The 21,745-nt window shown below is 40.4% G+C and overlaps 1 protein-coding gene across 3 annotated transcripts in view; it reads left to right on the top strand.

Annotated features, from left to right (window-relative positions):
* Positions 1 to 21,745, top strand: part of PSD3 (pleckstrin and Sec7 domain containing 3) — a 383,494-nt gene that overhangs the window by 286,424 nt on the left and 75,325 nt on the right. For all 3 annotated transcript variants that reach the window (XM_045821887.1, XM_045821888.1, XM_045821889.1), the window contains 2 exons: positions 3,357 to 3,400; positions 19,164 to 19,357. In XM_045821887.1, the coding sequence (XP_045677843.1) occupies positions 3,357 to 3,400; positions 19,164 to 19,357 (238 nt within the window). The remainder of the gene's footprint in view (positions 1 to 3,356; positions 3,401 to 19,163; positions 19,358 to 21,745) is intronic.

Here is a 21,745-nt window from a genome sequence, read left to right as displayed (position 1 = left end):
AAGGGGTCAGGGGAATAGTGGAAAGAAGGGGAAGGGAATAGTTAAAAAACATGTATGAATGACCCATGGACAACAGGGCAGGGGTGAACTGTGAGAGCAGAGAATGGGGCAGGATGAAGGAGGGCAAAGGAGGAAAAATTGGGACAACTGTAATAGGAAAAAAAACAAGATTTTTTTTAAAAGGAAGGACGGTGTTTCTCTTTCAAATTGATGTTTCTTTTTCTTTTTCTCCCTCCCTTCGTCCCTAAGAAAAGCAATAAATTAAAAAAAAAAAAAAGTCCTCAGGTAAGGATGAAAGAGAGAGAGAGAGAATGAGAATGAATGAGGCTGAGAAACAAAGGTGAGAACTGAATGGTGGAAGTGGGATTGGGAGAGATGCGCGTGCTTGAAACCAGTTAGAAAGGAGACATTACCACAGAAAGGGGAGGTATCAGAACCAGTGCCAGAGGCTTAGCCTTGCAGTGATGGGACACTCCTTTCATTTTAGGGAAGATGGCAAAAAGTTAAAGAAGGCTCGTGAGTAAAGGCTCTGCTGAATCTCCAGGGATGATCAGTCTTCAGTGGCATGAATGTGTCCTGTTATTTAATCTACTAGTGTTGAATTAGTCACATTCAATAGGGAAGGTTGTGAGGTTCCGGGGAGATTGCACCTGTGATTAGGTTAGTGCCAGCATCTCTTTTTAGATACCCCAGGGGCGGGTCCAGTCATAGACTCTCATCTCCCAGCCACGTGAATTAGTCCGTGGAGAACACAGGCAACCTAAATCACACCCATTGGTATCTTTTCAAACTGGAGCTAGGAGAAAGAACTGTTGCTTTCCTCTTGTTGAAAGAGACAAAGATGTAAATGGGTGTTGCTCGTTGTGGACACCTTTCTTTTGTAGTAAAGAAACAAGGAGTAGAGATGTCCAGGGTGGAAAGAAGAGACGAGTTGAGAGGTAAGTGGGGAGAGCTTTAAATTCCTGTGTCCCTGAGCCCAGCTCCATCCATTTCTCTTGATGGTTTGGCCACATGAACTAGTAGGTCCCCCTTACCCTTAAGATAGAGCTTATTAGGTATTTGTGTTGGGAACCAAAGAAACCTTAGCTAAAATATGGTGTATGAATGTGGGGAAGTCAGAGTGGGTTCAGCCAAGGGCTACAAGTACAACAGGAGATACTAACAGGGCTGGTCATGAGGTGACAGAGCATGGGGGCTACACCGCACAGGACAGGCAGTGATTCCCGTGACGATGAGGAACCCAGGGAGCTCAATTCTTAACTAAGTAGATAAAAAGATAGGAAGTTGTGGTGAGGGTATAAGAGTATTGGATGCATTTGCAAAACGCATTTGATTTCTTAAGAAAAAAAAAGAAAGATAATGGGTCACCATAAAGCTCCAAAATGATTCATAAAAATCTATAATTTTGTGGTTGAGAAAGTTAAGAATACTATCTACCTTTTATATTTGTCCTCTTATATACACAGAGGACTTGACTTACAATTTGGCAAGTTTGCTGAATTTCACAAGATACTTTAAAATCAATTTTTATTGTACCATATGCAGCTGATTGAGTAACAAGAATCTTCTAATTTGGAACTCTATTTTTTTAAGCAAAATATTCTCATGTTAGAACTTAGCTATCATTTTCAACTATGTTTATGAACACTTTTTTAAAAATCTTTAGCACATTGTTAAGTTACTCTGGGTAGTATTAAGTATGATAGTTTACAAAGAACCTTTAATGATCAGTCTCTTTTCAGTTGTAGTTTCTCAGCCCATTATTACTTGTGGGTTCAAATGGTTCATACAAGTCCTAGATTCCATTCAAAAGGCATTTTTCCAGCTGGAGTCTCTTGATTCCGGAGTCACTCTCCCTGCACTCCTCTAACTGCAGCCTCATGAGACATTAGCTCTGTAACGGGTTGTTAAGGTCTTCAGGAAGTTTGAGTCCTTCAAAAGAGCATGTAATTTACAGCATGGTTTTTGTGCCTTGATCTACCCCTTATTTTAATCTACTGTTTTGTCATTTTTGTATTTGAGGACACGCATCACCATGTCCTGATAATAATGAAATGCATCCTGATTTTAATTGCTCCCATGATTATCTGGTAGTTAAATTGACTATTGCAGCCACACTGAAGAATTCCCAGAGTCTGTCAAGATGCTGGCTAAGGATACATGGATTGAACCTTAAATAATATACAATCTGTAACCTATGTAGATTTTAACTAAATTGGGAAGTGCTTTTGCTGGAAAGGGGACTCACTGCTGGCATGCAATCTTCTGTTTACACACGTGCAGACCGTCTCCTGCACCTGGACAAGGCAGGCGAAAGGCAGAGATGAGAACACAAGGCATTTCTCCCTCTGCTCTGCTACCTGGGAAGCGGTCTGAATCTGCCGTTTGCTCTTTCAGAGATAAGGGATTGGATGGCACCTGATCCCCCACCTTTCCCCACCTCAAAGTAAAAGAAGTCTTCGCTGAGTCTAATAGGGCCATGTCCTTCTTGGAAGACAAATGTTTCAACTTCTGACTGATGTTATTATGTCCCCAAGCTGCTGTTGTGACTTTTGTCTTAGATGTGCATTTGTGTTTTTCTTTATAATACCTTACTCAAAATTAAGAAAGTCGAGACGTGGCGTGCGTTTTCTTGAACCATTGTCATAGTGGAACAAGGTGATTGCAAGTACCCTTACATGTGATACCAGAGCTGGGAGACTCGGGGGCAGCCCTAGGCTGCCCCTGTCCTTGCTGTGACCGAGGCTCTATAGGGGATTTCTGTCCCCTCTCCGCCACCTCACACACTTGTCACACCAACTATAAAGCAGGATCATAAAGTTAGACCAGGGAAAGCTGCTTCAGTCATTGGTATAGAAACTCTGAAATTATTCTAAGATTTTTAAATAATCTGTCTCTAGTGTTCTTTCTATGTATCTTGCTCATTAAGTTGTGAAAATAGTTATATTTACTTCATTAATGAAAAAGGTGTGAGTACTCCAATATCTAAACTAGTGAAACTCTGAGACCATAAGAAAAGTAGAGGACATGGTCTAATTTTAATCATGTCCTAAATAGGATATAAATATTATAGTAATGTTTAACTGTGGTAAAATGTAATACAGTAGTGTGTGTTTTACTTATAAAAGAACTTTTTTTTTTTTTACTTTGTGAAAATGCTGTTTCACAAAATGCTGCTTGCCCTGTGCCCACTCGCCACACCCGTGTGTCCTCGGCTCCACAAAGGAAGACCAGCCTGGAGGCTGGGGGGGGTCACCTGCTGACTCCCTCAAGCCTTTTGGCTTTGGTCATTGTCTGAATTCAAAATGTGGAATGGAATGAAGAGAATAATTCCATCTTGTTTTCTCTCTTTTCAGGCTCTGTACAACTCAATCAAGAATGAGAAGCTTGAATGGGCTGCGTAAGTATGCTGGATGTCAGCCTTTTAATAAATAAGTGATCAGCTTGCTCTTCCTTATTGTCCCCTGTGTGCCTGAGAGGCGACCCCAGAGGAGAACCTAATGTGCATGCACACTTCTCATTTCGCACAAGTGTCTCAGCTACTTTGTACAAAACCTTAAGTATCCTTGTCTTTTTCTTGGTGCCCAGCATGCTCTTTTTCTTCTTTTAATCTGGTTGTTATGCTTGTAGGCAATTAATTTTCTTTTTCATGTGTTTTTAAAAATAGCACTTTAAAAGGAAATCTGATAAAATCCCATACATTCCAAAGTCCAATACAAATGATTTTGGTACCACCCACTTACTTTAATTCTCTGCCCTATCATCATAGACCAAGGTTTCCAATCCGATTTTCCTATGATACTAGATACATTGGGATATTGATAGATAAGCCTGAGAAATGATAGCTTAAAATAAGCTAAAAAAATGTTTTTAACTATCTGACCTCTAGAGGCATATACAATGCCAGTATATATTGTCTGTCTCCCGGAGAGGAGTGCACTGAAGTGTTTCCCAAGCCTGCCTGACAGTAAAATGTAGGGTATCCAGGTACACACTTTGGAGATACTGTTCCAGGTTAACTTTGCATAACTCTGTGTAGACCAGCGATACCTACCATTCTTGTGAAATTTTCACTGATCAGTGTAGCAGTTAAGAATTTAATCTTTAACAAATTAAGGAAGAATCTCTACTAAATTTTTAATGAAGTCAGAAGTTAGGTCAAATATGTTTTTTAATTAAAACTACATGTGAATTTTGTTTTGATTTTTCACTCATATGAAGCATTCATAAATGCTTTTCCACTCCGTGGCCTAACATAGCAATCTGCAATGGACTTCTTTACATAATCGTAACACAGGGGTAAATCTTGTCCTTTCATATGCACGTTGGGGAAAAGTGGTTTACCAGTTGACTGCATCTCACATGTAATGCTAGAAAGAACAGAAACTATCAATACCACTCGAATTGTTTCCACTAATTGTAAGATCTTATGGTGTTGCGCGTGGGTCACCAGCCAGCAGTGACCACGGAACGCTGTGGATGGCTCGACGATAAACACGCGAGAAAAAACACACATGCACAGAGACAAACTAGTTTCTGTGGAGAAGTAGGGACGAAATGGCCACCCCCCCTAGTGGGGAGCGCGCCAATTTACAGTCCATACCTGCTTTTATTAGGCTCATTTTGCATAATAATTCAGGTAAAGTACAGTACTCATTAGGGGGAAGTAAGGAACCATAGAAAACAAAGAACTCTGCCGGTCTATTGAGTTGGGGGTCAAAGAGCTGTAAGACTGAACGACAAAATAACTTCCTCCTAAGACCCTTCTCATTCAACTGAGAGCATTCTAAACAAAGAAGGTTTCACAGTACTTTACATATTCTTTCTTTGGCCTGATCACCCTGGGGAATCCGCACTTCTCAGTACCGAGCTGCACCACCCTGTCATTGTTTCAGGCTTAGGTGGAGCAAGGGAACTAAGGCAACCGAGAGACAAGGAGGTTTTTCCCAGACGCTGAGAACTCAGGCTATGTCAGAGCTGAGGAGCGAGGGTCCATCACCCCCTTTTGCTGCAGCCCCCCAAGTCCTTCTTTTGGGGGGCCTCCCAAAGTGATCGTGCCTGTCTTAGGTCGTTCCCCCGTGGGGAATCTTACCCATCTTTGGCTAACCGACCAAGCTTTTTGGGGTTCAGTTATGAATAAAGCAGCAGAAGCAGCATTCCTGCCAGGAAGATAAGCTTTTGTCTCCTTGCTGGCTTACAGTTCCAAGGGCGTTCCCTTAGCCTTAGCTAGGCGGGGGTTTCAGCCTCTGATACCAGTCAGGGCGGTTCCCAACATTATGGTACGGTTTTAAATTAGGGATTCAAAGATTAAGTTGAGACTATAATATTTACAAGTGTATGTGATGGTTTAGGCATCTGTATATATACACAAATAGCATGAAATTCACTTAAAGACAATGTATCATTTCAAGGAAAATGCATTAAAATATAAATTAATGTTCTAAGATCCAAAGTGACTATTTCTGGACTTATCTCTTTTTAGTGAAGGTGAGTTTCCTAGAAAAATTCCATAAATATTGAATAATATACTTAGAATCTTGCTGAAATAGTAAAAGCATGTCCTGGCCTATATAGAATATACTCTAGAGAAAATTAATAAAAATGAAATATTATAAGCATATTCACACTGTTGAATTTGTTACAGTAGGCTTTATGTGTGGTTATGTGTAGTGGCAATTTGGTATAAGAAAGCTTGATCTTGGGCACTGCCCATGTGTGGGCAGTAGGAGTTTACCCGAGAGCTGGAAGCTTCTGTGGCTATCTTGTCAAGTCAACAGAGCATCGTGTTCCAAAGGCCAGATCTCAAGTCAGATTGGGTTTGAATGCCAGCCCAGCTACAAGATGCTGCTACAAAATGTTTAAGGTTAATGTATACTCACTTGCAAGGGAGGTATGTTGATGTTGATGTAGAGCCTTGGAAGAAATCAAATTAGAGAATCATGGAGTGGTATAACTGGAGGGACCTCAGAGGTTTTTTGGTCATTGGTTTTCTCACTGCATTCCTTGGAGCCCTAGGGACCCTCGGCCCGGGCATCGATGTGAGCGATGTGAGCGAGGGGAAAGCAGAGAAAGGGGAGGGTGATGGGACTCAGTTCTGCCCCCCACAACCATCCCGCCTCCTTCAGCTGACCAAAGCAGCCCCACTGCTGTCTTTTTAAAATACATATTTGGAGTTCTAGGTACACCTTCTCTTTTTAAAGGTATCTGTACTTAAAAAATTTTTTGAAAAGTACTACCTCAGTCCAGTGTTCTCATTTCCTATATGAAGAAAATGAACTCAAGAAGCCTTCATTAACAGGTCAGGAGCTACAGTGAGTGCGGTGGCAAAGCCAGGGTTTGTCCCCAGGCGCCCCAGCCCCCACAGCAGCACAGGTTGCCTCGCTTCACTGTAGCCCCATAGCCCCATTCTCAAGGTCTGTGCTGGGCAGCGACCATGCCTGAAAGTCTGCGCCAGCGTTCGATGCAGCGTGAAGTAAGAGAGTTTTATGTTACATTTTTAGTCTCATTAAATGCTCCTAGAATTACTAGTATTCTTCCCCCAGGCAAGTTAGGTAACCAAGATCATTCATTCATCTATTCCAGTCTTTAGCCGCTGCTTCTGTGTCTGGCCCAGTGCTGTGCCCTAGATACAAATATGAAAAGACAGGCTCTCCGCCTAAGGAGACACAGCGTGGGGGTGGGTGGGCAGGGGTGGACTGTACAAAGGGGAAAACACACATAAAAATTGTAGGGAAGGGTGCCATTAGCTAAACTGCCTGCGGAAGGTCTCAGCTCCCTCATGCAGGACAATTACCATTTCTTCCCCAGACCCTTTGCTCAGTCATTCATTATTCATAAAGCATCTCTTTGTTGAACCACTTTGTGCTGGAAATTTGGGGAGAACAAAAGTACGTAAGGTGCTAAGCCATTTTCCCTGGCCTAAGAAATTTTGCGGTTTAATACAAATGATGAAATAAAAGGTAAGGAGCAGTTTGTCTCTGATGGGGATGGAATGGGGTGAGGTGAGCGGCAGTACATACAGGAGCTTCTGACTTGTTAGAATTGTTTAAAATGTAGCTGCATGAGGATCTTCAGAGAATCTAACAAAGAAAAGGGAAAATGGGTGCAGTATTACTTATTAGGAAAATTAACAGTCTTATTTATTGCCATTACTATACAACAGTGTTTAGGAGTTGCAATAAATCTTTCTTTCCCTGATTTTTACAAATATTAAAAATGTATGTATCCAGCCTCACTTTAATTAAGACACAATGAAACTGGTTTTAAATCATGTGCCTCCAGGCTCCCCCTTGCCCGGCCCCACTGCCCCCACCATCTGGGGCGCGGCAGCATTTGCTCTGCTTCTCCTGATACACAGCTGTTCTCTTACCTCTGAAAGAGCATTTTACAACCTTGTATCATGGAACAGCCTTTGCTATTTTATATTACCCTGTAACTCGTTTTACAGGAGCAGTTTAAAATCTTTATCACTTTTGCTCCTAAATTAAATTGTTTTCTGTCTGCCCTTGCTTATCAAATTGCCCTGGTTAATTAGGTGAGGTGGTGGAACTTCGGGATCGTTGTCTTTCAGATCAGGTGTCATGAAACCCCAGAGCTTTAAAACAGATGTGGTTTTAAATGACAGCAGTCCATTGTTTGGTTTCTTGACCTTCTTTCCTGTTGCGAACTTTCATTATGGCTGGTCTTTCCAGGAAACCAGTGCTGTCCATTTGTTGGCTGGTTTCAGTGGGTAGAGAAGCTCTCCCAGTATCTCCACCCTCTTCATTATCATTATTTTGTGTGTTGCTGCCTGTGAGTGAGAGTGCATACCTGTGTTCACATCTGTGTGTATTGTTGGAGAATGATAGTTAAAGGCAATGGAATAACTAACACTTATTATTTCACGTGGTACTTTAATTCTTTATCCAATCCAAGGGTCTGGCTCTGAAATTGACAACTGTTTCCAGAGTCCCTTTGCTACGCAGTCTCTGAAAAAAAATTTTTTTTTTTTTTTCAAAAATAGAAACTTTTGGCATCTCTGGGCCACACTAGAAGAAGAAGAGTTGTCCCGGGCCACACAGTAAATACACAAACACTAACAAAAACTGATGAGCAAAAAAAAGATTTTAAGTCAATGTACGATTTTGTGTTAGGCTGCATTCATAGCTATTCTAGGCCGCACACGGCCCATAGGCCGTGGGTGGGACACCCTGCAAATTAGAACTTCCTTTCGTTACTCAGTCCCTTTTCATATTTTACGTAACTCAGTGTTGACTCTAATTTTATTTTAGATAATAGTACATATCCATTGAAATGTAGTTTCAATTGTTGCTCTATAGAAAATGGCCATCTCAAAAGACAGTTTTAGTTTCAATTAAGAGAGTTTTTCTCTTACCTTGGATTGATTTAGATGAGCCACCTTTAGCTATGAATGTAATTTATTGCCTTGAATTTAAGTTATCTTTATCATTTAAGTTATCATTATCATTTTGTTGTAATTCTCCGTGATTTTTTATTTGCCAACATCAGAGCCCTCCAGGAAGAAAAATTGATATTCCCTCTCTATACATTTTATATTTGAACTTGTATCCTAAATAAAAGGGTGCCTCTTTGTCTTATTTTAAAATATTTTTTTACCTTGAGCTAAAATTATTTTATTTTCACGAAAGAAGATAAATCATGGTAATACATTTTTATAATGAGTTACTTCTATTAAGTAACTTTATCACCCTGATGCCCTGGTGTGTCCAGATACATGGGATTGTTCATCAGCACAGTGTTTCTTAATAGCAGATGTAGATAAATGAGAACTTTCTTACTCGAGTCACTTTGGATCAAGATGTTTATGTGATATTTTGATCTAAGAAGTTCAAAAGTAATTCTCATTTTAATCTTCCAGATAGCCACCTATAGGTTGATAATTACTACTGAGAAAACTGAGACGAAAATAAATTGCTAATAAGTCAGACAATGATGATAGACATAGTGAATATATTCAATATATAAAGAAAAACCTGAGTGTGTGGGCAAAGAGGTAGCAGGGTTGGCTTTAAGAGTTATTGGTAAAAAGAGAACTAACCATGGAAAAAACTAATAAAACTGTGAGATATTTAACTATAAAGAATTAATAAAACTCCATCTTTATTTGAGATGTTCATATTATTAAACATTTTCTACATAGGCATTGTGCATCATTAAAATACTTTAAAAATAGAGCAGTATTTAACATTCCCACCATCATTGTCATACTCATCTATTAGGTCTTGGTAAAATAATTGTAGTGTTAATATTAGCTGGAACTCACACATTCAGTAGACAAATTTAGGAGATAGTCTCTATGAATATTAAGTCAGGGTAAATCTAAATATAGATAGTGGATGTGTAAAGGATATTATTAGTTTGATTGTTCTGTTTATAAATTGAGTGAAATGCAATGAATACTAGATAAGGAAAGAAAAAGAAAAATTCTCTAATTATGAAAAAATGATCATTAACTTGAAGGAGATTTTGAACTAAAGAATTTACAACCCTTAGGCATTTGTTAGCTACATGTGACATTGAACATGGGCCAGTGTCCCAGATGTGGGTGTTAAAGGAAGGAAAGAGGTCAGGCTTTAGAGTTAGGGGAGATTGTCTCACATAGCTCAATGACATACAGTTTTATTAAGAATCCCAATCATGCCCTGGGTGAGTGTTAAAAAAATTCTAAATTATACCTCACACAACGTTTAATCTCTAAGTACCTGTTCTTCTCAGCCATCTCAAATATGCTGAACTTGGGTATGTAAGTAACTGGAAAACTTGCCATCCAGTTCTTAGCTTTAGAAGGGTAAGTTTTATAAAAAGTTTGCTTTCCATGTAATTGGAATCTCAATGCTGCAGTTGTAATGAATACTTAGAATTTCTCAAGACTTTATTGTTATTATAGGTTTAATATCTACAAAGATGAGGATGAAAGTGGTATAATTTATAGATATTGTATCTTTGCTTCACATTATCTTTAACTTCAAAATATGCACAGCAGACAGGTTGGTGAGCAGATGGAATGTGATTATAATGTTAGTAGCCTACTTGTCCCAAAGCAATTTTTAAAAAGATTTTGTTTATTTTTATAGAGAGGGGAAGAAAGGGAGAAAGAGAGGGAGAGAAAACATCGATGTGCGAGAGAAAAATCAGTTGGTTGCCTCTAGCAAGCCCCTACCCGGGGACCAAAGCTGCAACCCCAGCACGTGCCCCATCCCAGGAATCAAACCTGCGAGCTCTTGGTTTGCGGGACAATGCCTGACCTACTGAACCACGCCAGTCAGGGTCCAAAGCAATTTTCGAATCACTGAGGTGCAGTGAATTATGGAGGCTGGGTTGTAAGAGAGGTGGTTTTTTCTCTCTAATTTGCTGATGATTTTGAACTTCATATGTTAGCCATTGTTAAGCCTTTGATTTTTGTTAAAAAATGACATGAGAAGAAAATATAATAAATATAATTTCTAAATGCAGCATAATATGCATGCAGTGGCTAATATAGTGCCTTGAATATGTTAGACAGCAGTTGTTTGGATTTCAGTGAGCATTTTGTAAGTGTATGTTCTGATATACACATGTGCATTTTTAGAGGTGAGAAAATTTCACCTCCTGTCAATCAAAGTGGAGGAAATTATTTTTACTTGCCCATTAAAAATTCCCTAGTGGATCTTTTGGAAAGATGTAATGTCTAGCTTGATACCAGTGTACTCCCAACAACTAAAAAAAAACCTTAACATCTATAGTTAAGTTTTTCTTCATTTGCAAAGTATGCTACAGTCGTGTACATATAGTCCGATCCTTTATTTCAGAAAGCCGAGTTACTAGCCTGTGTCTTCCTCGCCTAGTGATGGAGCTCGGTGCTTCTCACAAAAGGACATTCTCTTCTTTACAGTTAAGATGCCTGTGTCAGAATAGGGTATTTTTAGAAAGTGAAATGTATTTCTTGTTTCCATCAGAATTTTAAAGTGTACATGCCTTTTTATTTTTTATTTTTGTTTAAGTGTGAAAGGCAGATTCTTTTTAAAATCATTCTGCCTTTTGGCATAATATGATGTGATATAATAAAAACCCCATGACAAGTGAGCGCATTCCCAATAAGTTTATTCACTTTGTTTTCCAGTAATACCTGATCACAATATTGCAATGATTTTTAAGTTCGTGTTTCATTCCTACACTCACCCTCTATGTTTATTTTTTAAGGAACAGGTTTATTGAGGTATAATTAACTTACCATAAAATTCACCCATGTAAGTGTACAGTTTCAAGGTTTTTGGTCAGTTTACAGAGCTGCATAACAGTCACCACAGTCCATCACCCATTATTGTCACTCCACAAAGATTCATTGTCCTCATGAATCAGCATAGCTGTGAACAGCTCCAGGGAGGTCTGCTAGCCACTTACCACGAGAAGTTCACCTGTCTGAGCCTTGGGTTTTCATTGAGATCTCAACATTTACCTTTTTAGAGTGATTGTAAGATTAAGAAACTAACTTATGATGATGATCATGGTCACCTTTAGAGGTTCGGGATGGAGTTTGGTGTCTGATTCATACCCCCATGCCCATCTTTAATACTCTGGCTAGAAGAGTACTGAATCAAATGAAGTCAAATATTTGCTCTGTAACCAGAGTGCAAGGTGCCCTAGGAAAGTTAGACTGGAGAATGCGATGAGGATCTGAGTGGCTGCCAGTGTGCTGAGCTCAGCCCACCTGACTTGAATATGGACTGAGAATTAAAGAAGCAGAGAGAAGCCTGACCCACTGGGTTTGCCACAGTGAGGCAGAAGGGAGAGAGTAGTCGTCCTGATGCTGCGGTGGAAGTGAGGGGAGGTGGGGGTGGAGAAGGTTATGTGAGGCTCACAATTCAGTAGCACACACTCAATAAAGCCTGAGAGCAAATCACAGAACTGTAGAATGGTTCCCTTCCCCCACCTTATTACCACATTACTAAAGGCCTACTTATGGAAATTCCTTCTGCTCAGTACATTGTCTCTGACTATCAAGAGAAAATTATAAGGATACTAAAAGGTAATAAACATGGTTTGGAGAGAGACAGAGCAAGCATCAGAACCAGAGCCACATATAGCAGGGATTTGGAATTATCAGATCAGGAATTTAAAACAACTATGATTAATATGCCAAGGACACTAATGAATACAGTAGACAGCATGAAAGAACAGATGAGCAATGTAAGCAGGCAAATGGAAATTCTAAGAAAGAATAAAAAAATGCGGGAGATCAAAAACACTGTAACAGAAGTGAAGGATGCTTTTGATGGGCTCATTAGTAGACTGGACACATCTGAGAAGAGAATCTTAAGCTTAAGGAATGTGTCAAGAGACACATGAAAAGATGCTGAACTTCACTAATCATCAGAGAAATGCAAATTAAAATCACAATGAGTTATCACTTTATACCTGTCAGAATGACTATCAGTAAATCAACAAACAAGTATTGGCAAGGATGCGGAGAAAAAAGAACCCTTGTACACTGTTGGTAGGAATGCAGATTGGTGCAGCCACTGTGGAAAACAGTATGGTAGGTCATCAAAAAATTAAAAATAGAGCTGGGTAAACATCCAGAGAAACTCAAAACATTAATTTGAAAGGATACTAAATGCACTCCTGTGTTCATTGGAGCATTATTTACAGTAACCAAGATATAGAAGCAATGCAGGTACCCATCAGTAGACAAGTGGATAAAAAAGCTGTGATATCTATATATAGTGGAGTATTACTCGGCCACAAAAAAAGAATGAAATCTTATCATTTGCGACAGCATGGATGGACCATGAGGGGATTATACTAAATGAAATAACTTAGAGAAAGACAAATACCATATGATTTCACTTATATGTGGAATCTAAACAAAATAAATGAATAAATCAAATTGAAACACACTCATAAATACAGAGAACAGAATGGTGGTTGCCACAGGGGAGGGCACTTGGGGGATGGGGTGAGAAAGGTGAAGAGATTAAGAAATACAAATTGGTAGTTACAAAATATGCACGGGGATGTAAAGTACAGCATAGGCAATATAGTCAATGATATTATAATAAGTATATATGGTGCCAGGTGGGTACTGGAAATTTCAGGATGGGGGGACACTTTGTAAAGTATACGATATCTAACCACTGTGCTGAATTCCTAAAACTTATACAACATAGTGTATAATATAAACTGTAATTGAAAAATAAAAAAAAATTAAAGAATATGTCAATAGAAACTTCAAAAATAGAAAAACAAAAAGAAAAATGTTGGGTGTGAGGATTTGGAATGAAATACTGGAGAACTGTGGGACCGCTACAAAAGGTGTGACATACATATAATGAGAATATCAGGAAGTGAGAAAGGAAAAATTTGAAGCAACAATGACTGAGAATTTCCCCAAGTTAATGTTAGACATCACACCACAGATCCATGAAACTCACAGAAGTCACCAAGCAGGATAAAAACTATAAGTGTAAAACAAAAACAAAAAAGAAAGAAAGAAAGAAGAAAACTACACCTAGACAGATGATACACAAACTGCAAAAAAATCAAAGAAAAAAATTTTGAAAAAAGCCAGAGGAGAAAAACACCTTACCTGTAGAGTAACAAAGATGAGAATTACAGTCAGCTTTTCAGAAATCTTGCAAGAAGAGAGTGTAGTGAAATATTTAAAGTATTGAGAGAGAGAGAAAAAACTCAACAAACTCACCAACCTAAAATTCTATACCCTACAAAACTATTTTTCAAAAGTAAAATGTTTACATTACCAAAATGGTGACATAGGTCATTTTAGACTTTGCTCCGCCTCGCAAGAAGAACTAACAACTGTTCATGGCCAGGATATTGCTGGGGGAACCCTAGAACTTCAGAGTGAAGCTGAAGGACCCCCCCCCCGCCACTCCACCCCATATCACAGAGGCCAAGACAGACTCCATTAGAAGAGCAAGGGGAATGGCTGTCAGCTGTATTGCCCCTCCCCCAGGCCAGTGCAGCACCACCCTGAGAGGTCTCCCCTAAGCCTACAGTTCCACCAGTGAGAAGAGAGCTCAAGGTTATATCCGGGCCCCCAGCATTGTGTGTTGCTTTGTGGGAGCCCTTGCTCTGGTTTTGCCCCATGCGGATCTCAGTGAGACAGAAAAGGCAGGGAGGGATTTTTAATAACCAACACTTGGCAGTCTGAGTTCTTAACTGCAGAGTCCAAATAGTGGTCCCAACCAGTGGCTTTGCTCATCTGTGGAACCACGGTGACGTTTCAGTAGTCTGCCTAGGGGTGTTGGCAGAGTACAGGTCTGCCTAATTTGGTTTCCTAAACAAGCAGTTCTGCTGGCCTTGGAGCCTGGTCTGCCCACATCCAGGCAGAAAAGCTGAGTCATAGCCCCACTTATTGCTGAATAAGGTCTTCAGCCCACCCAACCAGGGAACCTTACCAGACAGCACACAGGAAGCTGCAGAACCCATCCTACAGCCTGATTATCATGGCACTTGAACAGGGAGCACAGCCCATGGCTTTTCCTGCCTGCTGAGCAAAATAGCTGGCCGTGCCCGACTGGGATATTCAGTGCACCCTACTAGTCCTGACGCGGGGCCCCAAACAATGAGCCATGTAGGCCCTGGTCTCAGCCTGCTGCCTCCCCAGGGCAGGGAAGCTAATTTCATAGCCCCACCTCCTGCTGTGTGTATAGTACCCAGTCCCTCAGAACATATCCCTGTCATTAAGCAGAACGTGGCTGTAATCTGATTTAAAGATGGGCAAAGGACCTGAGCTGACCATTTTCCTAAGATATATGAAATGCCAACAGGTACATGAAGAGCTGATCAACATCACTAATCATTAGGGAAATGTAAATCAATACCGTAATAAGATACTACCTTATACCCATTAGGATGGCTACCAGCAAAGCACCAGAAAGTAAGTGTTAGCAGGCATGTGGAGTAAAGGTTATTCCTGTGCACTGTCAGTGGGTATGTGAAATGGCACAGCCACTATGGAAAACAATGTGGTGGTTCCTCAAAAAATTTTAAAAAGAATTAGCATATGTTCTAGCAATTCCAGTTCTGGCTGTCTCCCCAAAAGAACTGAAAGCAAAGACTCAAAAAGATCTGTATACCTATGTTCATAGCAGCATTAGTCACAGTAGCCAAAAGGTGGAAGCAACCCAAGTGTTCCTTAACTGATGAATGGATGAACCTTTCGGACACTGTGCCAAGTGAAATGAGTCAGTCCTAGATAATGTAGGATTCTATTTATATGAGGTACCGAGAGAAGTCAGATTCACAGAAACAGAGTGGGATAGTTACTGCCAGTGGTTAAGGGAGGAGGGAATAAGGAGTCATTATTTAGTGGGTACAGAATTTTGGTTTGGGTTGACGAAAAATCCTGGAGATGGTTGGTAGTGCTGGTTTCACAACAAAGTGAATGTACTTATTGCCACAAAACTGTGCTATTTAAAAATGGTTAAAATGATAAATTTTAAATATTTTACTACAGTAAAACAAAGGAAATGCACACAAAAATGTGAATGCTTGGAAGTGCCCTCTTCACTTTTTTTTTGCCTGCTGAACTTGAACTTCTCTTTATTTCCCAACTCCTATATCACATTCTTAGTGAGGATTTTGCAGGTTGAGGAATATTTCAGCTCGGATCTATACAGTGTTTCTTTTTAACTGTTATTTCCCACCCTGACATCCCTCACACACAAAAGCCCCGTCCCCCCAATTTATTTTACAGTATTTGAATGCCACATAGCAGGCCCTTCAAGATAACTTAATTTTCGCATGTGTTGCCAGTCGATACCTCACTTTAATGACACTTGCCAAGTGGTGCATTTCATAGTCTGCTCAGTGGCTGGGTCACTGTAACAGTATTCAACTACTGTAAATTTTAGGAAGCAGTTGTTTTTCATTTTTGTGGAAATTCAGTGAAATACAAGACTCCAGTGGATTTGTGTGATTCCTTATCTAATTTTTTTATTTAAAAATAAAAGCACCTGTCATGAGTAAGGCAGAACATGGAAAATTTGTGGTTTATAGTTGCCCTTTCGAAAGAACAGAGAAGTAGAAAAGTTACCCAGGGCCCGCACCTTTGTCGTTCTGGAAGTCCACTGCATCATGATGTAGTGGCTTGGACTGCCCAGTGAATGATATGCTTGCTCACTGAGAGAACAGGTTGGGGTGGGGAGTGCTTGGGGGAATTTTGTAGGTTGTAAGGTGTTGAGACGTCTGGAATTTCGGTAGACTGCACTCCACTAGGAATCTTTTGAAATGTACGAAATGTTCATCTATGGCTCATTCTTCTCACAATCAAGACAGAGAGCCCTTTGGGTCTTCTCTGTGTTACTTTAACAAAATCTTTTGTACTGTCATTCTGAAAATGCCTCAGTGGGCCAGGGTGCATGGGAAAGCCCTAGTTAAGGGACCGTCTTCTACAGAAATGAGTTAAGTTGATTTATAGAATCACTTTTATGAGTATATTGTGTTCATTTATATCTGCTTTTACATACGATGGAAACAGCCTTCCTTATGGTGAGGCACTTGCATTTATGATATCTATAAAAACAAAGCCCCCCCCCCAATGATGCCAGCAACAATAATGTGACTTCAGGTATTTCGTGACTGGTTCCTATTCTCTGCCACTTCCTGTCTCAAACGGAGCCAGGCAGAAGCTCTGGGAACTGAGGAGATGGAGGAGGAAGGTCAGGAATAAAAGAGAAGGGAGTGCAAGGTGGTGGTGGGGAGTGCTAGCAGCAGAGGAAAAGGACCTTACAGTATTATCTCTGGTGTCACTTCCGTCCTGGAAGTCCCAGCCCTCACACACCCATGTGTATTTAAGCCCAGAAGACAGCCATCACCAGATGGTGCCAAACCGCATCTCTGGCCACGACAGATTCTTACTCTCAGAGTCTGACAAGGTCATTTCATTAACCTTCACAACATCAAGAATACTTGTTTTGCAGGATTGAATATTTTCACTTACTGTCACAGAGCTTTACTGAGCTGTATGTTGAACATTTCTCCAATTATTGCCCCACTGTTGTACCGGGCCTTTAGTATTCCAACCTCATGGGACGTGCAAGCCTTGCTAACAACAGCCCTGTTTAAGGGAAATGTAATCCATGCCACATATGTAATTTAAAAATTTTAGTAGGCATGTTATAAAAGCAAAAAGTAACAGGGAAAGTTTTATAGTGTATTTTTTAGTTTGACCCAGTGTATTCAGCATATTATTATTTCAATGTGTAATCATATAAAAATTATTGAAATATTTTCCGTCTTTTGAAATCTCTATATTTTTTCACTTACTGCACATCTGAATTTGGACTGTGTACATTTTAAGTTCTTGGTAACCTTATGTGACCCGCCTACTTGATATAACTCCCAATGGCCAAAGCTGGAAAATTTTGAGCAAAAAATTAAATAATAATACTGTTTGATTATAACCCAAAGAAAAATTTACAATCCATTGCCCATACTTAACAGCAAAGTTGCAATTAGTAAGGTAGGAGAAATGAGGGGAATAAAATCACCATTACATCACCGCAGCAATAATTGTCACAGGCAGGAATCACTGATAAATGCTAAAATTAGCAGTCAAATGTTTAAAGAAAAAGGGTATTTTCATAGCCATAAAATATCTCCTGAAAATCATTTTCAAAGAAAAATAATAAAACTTCACAGTATAGAAATTTGCTAGAGACCACCTTACTGAGTGATCAAGGTTAGTATGCCTGGCAGTAAAAATCTGAGGCACTCAGAAGGTACATCGGCTGTGGCATCCTTCCTAAAATTATACCACCTTAACCTAGATATGAGAAGACATCAAACAGACCTGAACTGGGGATAGTCTACGAAATAACTGACCAGTCCTCTTCAGTGTCAGGGTCATGAAGGACAAGAAGAAAGAAACTGAGGGACTGTCACTGACTGGAGCAGACATGAGAACTAGAGGCACTGGGGGATCATGGGTAGGGTCCTGGGACAGAAAAAATATTAGCAAGAATACTTGTAAAATCTGAATAAACTCAAGTTTAATTCACTATTTTGTAGTGTTAATTTCTTTGTTTTGAATTTTTACTGTAGTTATATAAGCTGATACCATTGTGGAAACTGGGTGATGGGCATACGGCAACCTGTGTACTATCTTTGGAAATCTAAAATTATCTAAAAGTAAAATATAGATGTCTCAGAGTCCACTGGCATTTTCATATACCTTGCAAAAACCTACCAAATACTAGTAGAGAAAAAAAGGCAGTTTTTCTCAGTCACCAAATAGACACTTTAGATAATTGTTAATTTTTTGGTTTGTTTTAAATATATTTTATTGGTGGTTATTTTGGCAAAGTTTTAACAAAAAGATTCAATGATAAAAGTTTAATAAACAATGAAACCAGAGGTTAATTCAGAAAATTAAAACAGGAACTAAGACAAATTCTCTTATTTTGTATTGTGCTTTGTTTTCCAGGAGTGTATCAGCACTTGTTAACCTCCTTCCCCACTCCCATTTTCTTCCATTATACTTCACGCGTATTACAACCTCAAGCATGACTGTTACGGTGCCCCACACTTTCAGGGTGGTTTGGAAAATAGTAGCCGTTAAATGCCAAATCACTGTGCCATGACACCATCCTAACCCATTGGTTGCTTTACCTGTGGTTTTGATATTTGAGGTTAACTTGGCTATTTGGTAGATATAGTTCAATGCTATTCATTGAACTTAACCTGTAATTATTTGTTGTATTCTGTATGTTTGGCATTATGCTAGACCATACAGATACCAGAAATCAACAATAAAATCATGATCTCCGCCAAAGACCATCCTCTTATTTGAAAGAAGGTGAACATGAAGGCACTGTTGCGGGTGGGAAAAGCAGAGGCTTTAGAGTTTTGACAATCTTATCCTCACTGTTTCTTCCTTTACTAGATCTCAACTTTAGTACTTATTTCAACTCTGAGTCTATTGCCTTACCTCAATGTAGGCCACTACTAGTGTCGTCTTACAAGATGTCAGGATCATTAATACTTGGTTCATAGGAGGCATTTAGTAAATGATAGCTGCTGTTACATGGTTTCTATTAAGGCTGCTAAGCCATTGGAAAGCACCGCAGTTCATTATACTAAAAAACTTTGTTTGTTGAGTATTGTGGTAGGTGCTCAATCTTTGTGTTTTCTCCCTTTAGAGATGATGAAGAGAAAAAAAAATCTCCATCAGAAGGCACTGATGAGAAGGCTAATGGAACACATCCGAAGACCATCAGCCGCATTGGGAGTACCACCAACCCATTCCTGGACATTCCTCATGACCCAAATGCTGCCGTGTACAAAAGTGGGTTCTTGGCTCGGAAAATTCACGCAGATATGGATGGAAAGAAGAGTAAGTATCACTTGTTGTCATTTATCTCATCTTTAGGCTCAATTTAAAGTGAATTTTTATGAAGTAAAGTCAAAGATGAGGGAAAATTATGTTGATCTAGAAAAGTATTATTAAAGTTTGATAAAACATCTGACCCTAAGTCAGAAATCCACTGTGGCACCTGATCTTCTCGAAGTAGAATTACAGAACTTCAGAAATGGAAGTCTTCTGACAGATTATTCACTTCCAACTTTTTATTCACTTTCTCTTGGTTTCCATAAATACTTCTGAGTACCTACTATGTGCTAGGCATCAGAGAATATGGTAGTCAAGAGGATGGATGAGGTCCCTGTCTTCGTACCACTTACATTCTGGTAGGTAAGGGAAACTTGAACTTATATAACACAGAATAATCGTTGGCATAAAACCCAAGAGACAAAGCAGGGCTCCAAAGAATTGAGAGTTCCAAGCGTATGTGGAAGAATTGGCCCTTGTGGAAGATGGGCAGGTGTGGCATAGGTGAACGTGGCATAATGGGAAATGGAAGGAGTTCCATGAGACGGTTCTGCCAAGCGTGAGATATGGATATCTACTGCAGATCCAGTGTTTGAGATGTGCAAGAAAGGGGTGCACTTTGCAGAGTGAAACGGTAGTTTGGTGTTGTCAAACAGGAGAGACTAAGCTGGTGTGCGTGCCACAACCGGTGGGCTCAGCCTCTAGGGCCTCCCGGCCCACCCGCAGACAGCAGTGTGCGGTGCCGGGATGGACATGCCACCGTTCGCTTCCACGTGTGACTGGGCACTGACCTTTGTATGCCAGCATACTCTGTGAGGCTGCCGTCAGGGAAGCGTTGCAGCAGAGTGGCTTTGACACTGACTTAAGATGCTGAGAAAGCTGCTTAATATTTCCAGATTCTTTAAGACTACCCCACCATGTTCCCAGTACATCTCCACGCTAGCCTGCTAAACTACTTAATTTCTTCTAAGAGCCTGGTGTCAGGACTCTTGTAATTGCATGTGACAGTAGGTCCAACTAGCTTAGAAGAAAGGGCAAGGACACACCTGAAGGTGAAAGATTGTCACTAGGACACTTGAACCATTTCTGTCTCGCATTGTTTTGCACGTCAGCTTTATTCTTTGGAACAGAACTCTCTTACATGGCCGGATACGTGATTACGGGCAGCACTACAGAGCACGTGTTCAGTTTTGTCAACAGAAGGATTCTTTTTCATCCCAAACTTCCAGTTTTGTCTGGTTCTGGGGCAGGACTCTGTTTTGTATGGCTGAGAGGATGGGCTACTTGTTTGACAGCACCCACGTGGTTGTAATGGCAACAGGGAAATTGTCTCCAGGAGTAAGATACAGTTCTCAGAGAAAACGAGTTCTTGGTAGACAAAGCAGCAGACATTCATTTCTTTGTTCCCAGCCTGCACACACAGCCTTTCTCCATGTGTTGAGTTCAAGCAGTGCTTTTACCCAGCGCAGTACAACCTCTCATTTATAACCGCAAACCCAAACATACTCCCCTCCGTCCCGCATGCCGTGTCTGGCTGTGGCTCCCATCTGCAGGGCTGCAGTTTTCCGGTTGGTGTCCATCCTCCTCAGGTGGGGATGTAGCTTCACTCCGTGGGCTAAATGGAAAATGCAGAAATAACTGACAGACTTCATGTGAAGTGCTAGAGGCAAAAAGGGAAGACAGAATAATGATGGTTTAAAATACCAATTGAAGAAAAGGCAAAAAAGGAAGTAAAACAGCTCTTACCGATCCAGGCACTGTCTCTGCATCCCGCAGGACCAGGAGAGCATCAGTGAGCGCCATTTCATTGACTCACTTCCCTGGTAGTCAATTGACACACTTGTTTAAGTTATTCCAGTGTGTCCCCGGATTCAGCCTGTTTCTGGAGTTTTTCTTTGTCCATGTTTTCCTGGTCCACCGCTGGGGTTCCTGGAGGGAACTTCCCAGCTGGAAGCTCTGTTCCCTTAGCAGTGCGCAGCGTGTGGGTGTGAAACCTGGGAGTTTCTCAGCAGTTGAGCCGTCAGAGACCTCTTGTACCAGATCAGAGGTTTTCCTGCCGCTAACTTTAGCTCACTCCTTTGAGAACTTCTGGTTGATTAGGGCAGTTTTAAGTGTCACGGGGCTTTTGTCTTTTTAGCAACTGTAAGAGTTTTACTTGCTTCTGTCTGTTTCTGTCTCAGAACACAGACGTGAATGGAAAATAGGTGGATCTAGTCATTGGGGGCTAATCGGGCCCCTGTTTGTTCTGTCAGTTGCTTTATCACTGGGGTGGGGGTGGGGCGTCTTCCCCTCTGCCTTTGAGAGAAGGGTTTTGGAAGCAGTCTCAAAGTTTTAGCGGCCTTTAATTCTTCAGGCTCTTCCTGTGTATTCTCATTCCAATTTTCCATATTTTTA

This window comes from Phyllostomus hastatus, unplaced genomic scaffold (assembly GCF_019186645.2).
Source record: "Phyllostomus hastatus isolate PE091 unplaced genomic scaffold, TTU_PhHast_1.1 phas_scaffold_46, whole genome shotgun sequence".
In the NCBI taxonomy this organism is placed as follows: Eukaryota; Metazoa; Chordata; class Mammalia; order Chiroptera; family Phyllostomidae; genus Phyllostomus; species Phyllostomus hastatus.
This window is presented reverse-complemented; position numbering and strand designations above follow the sequence as displayed.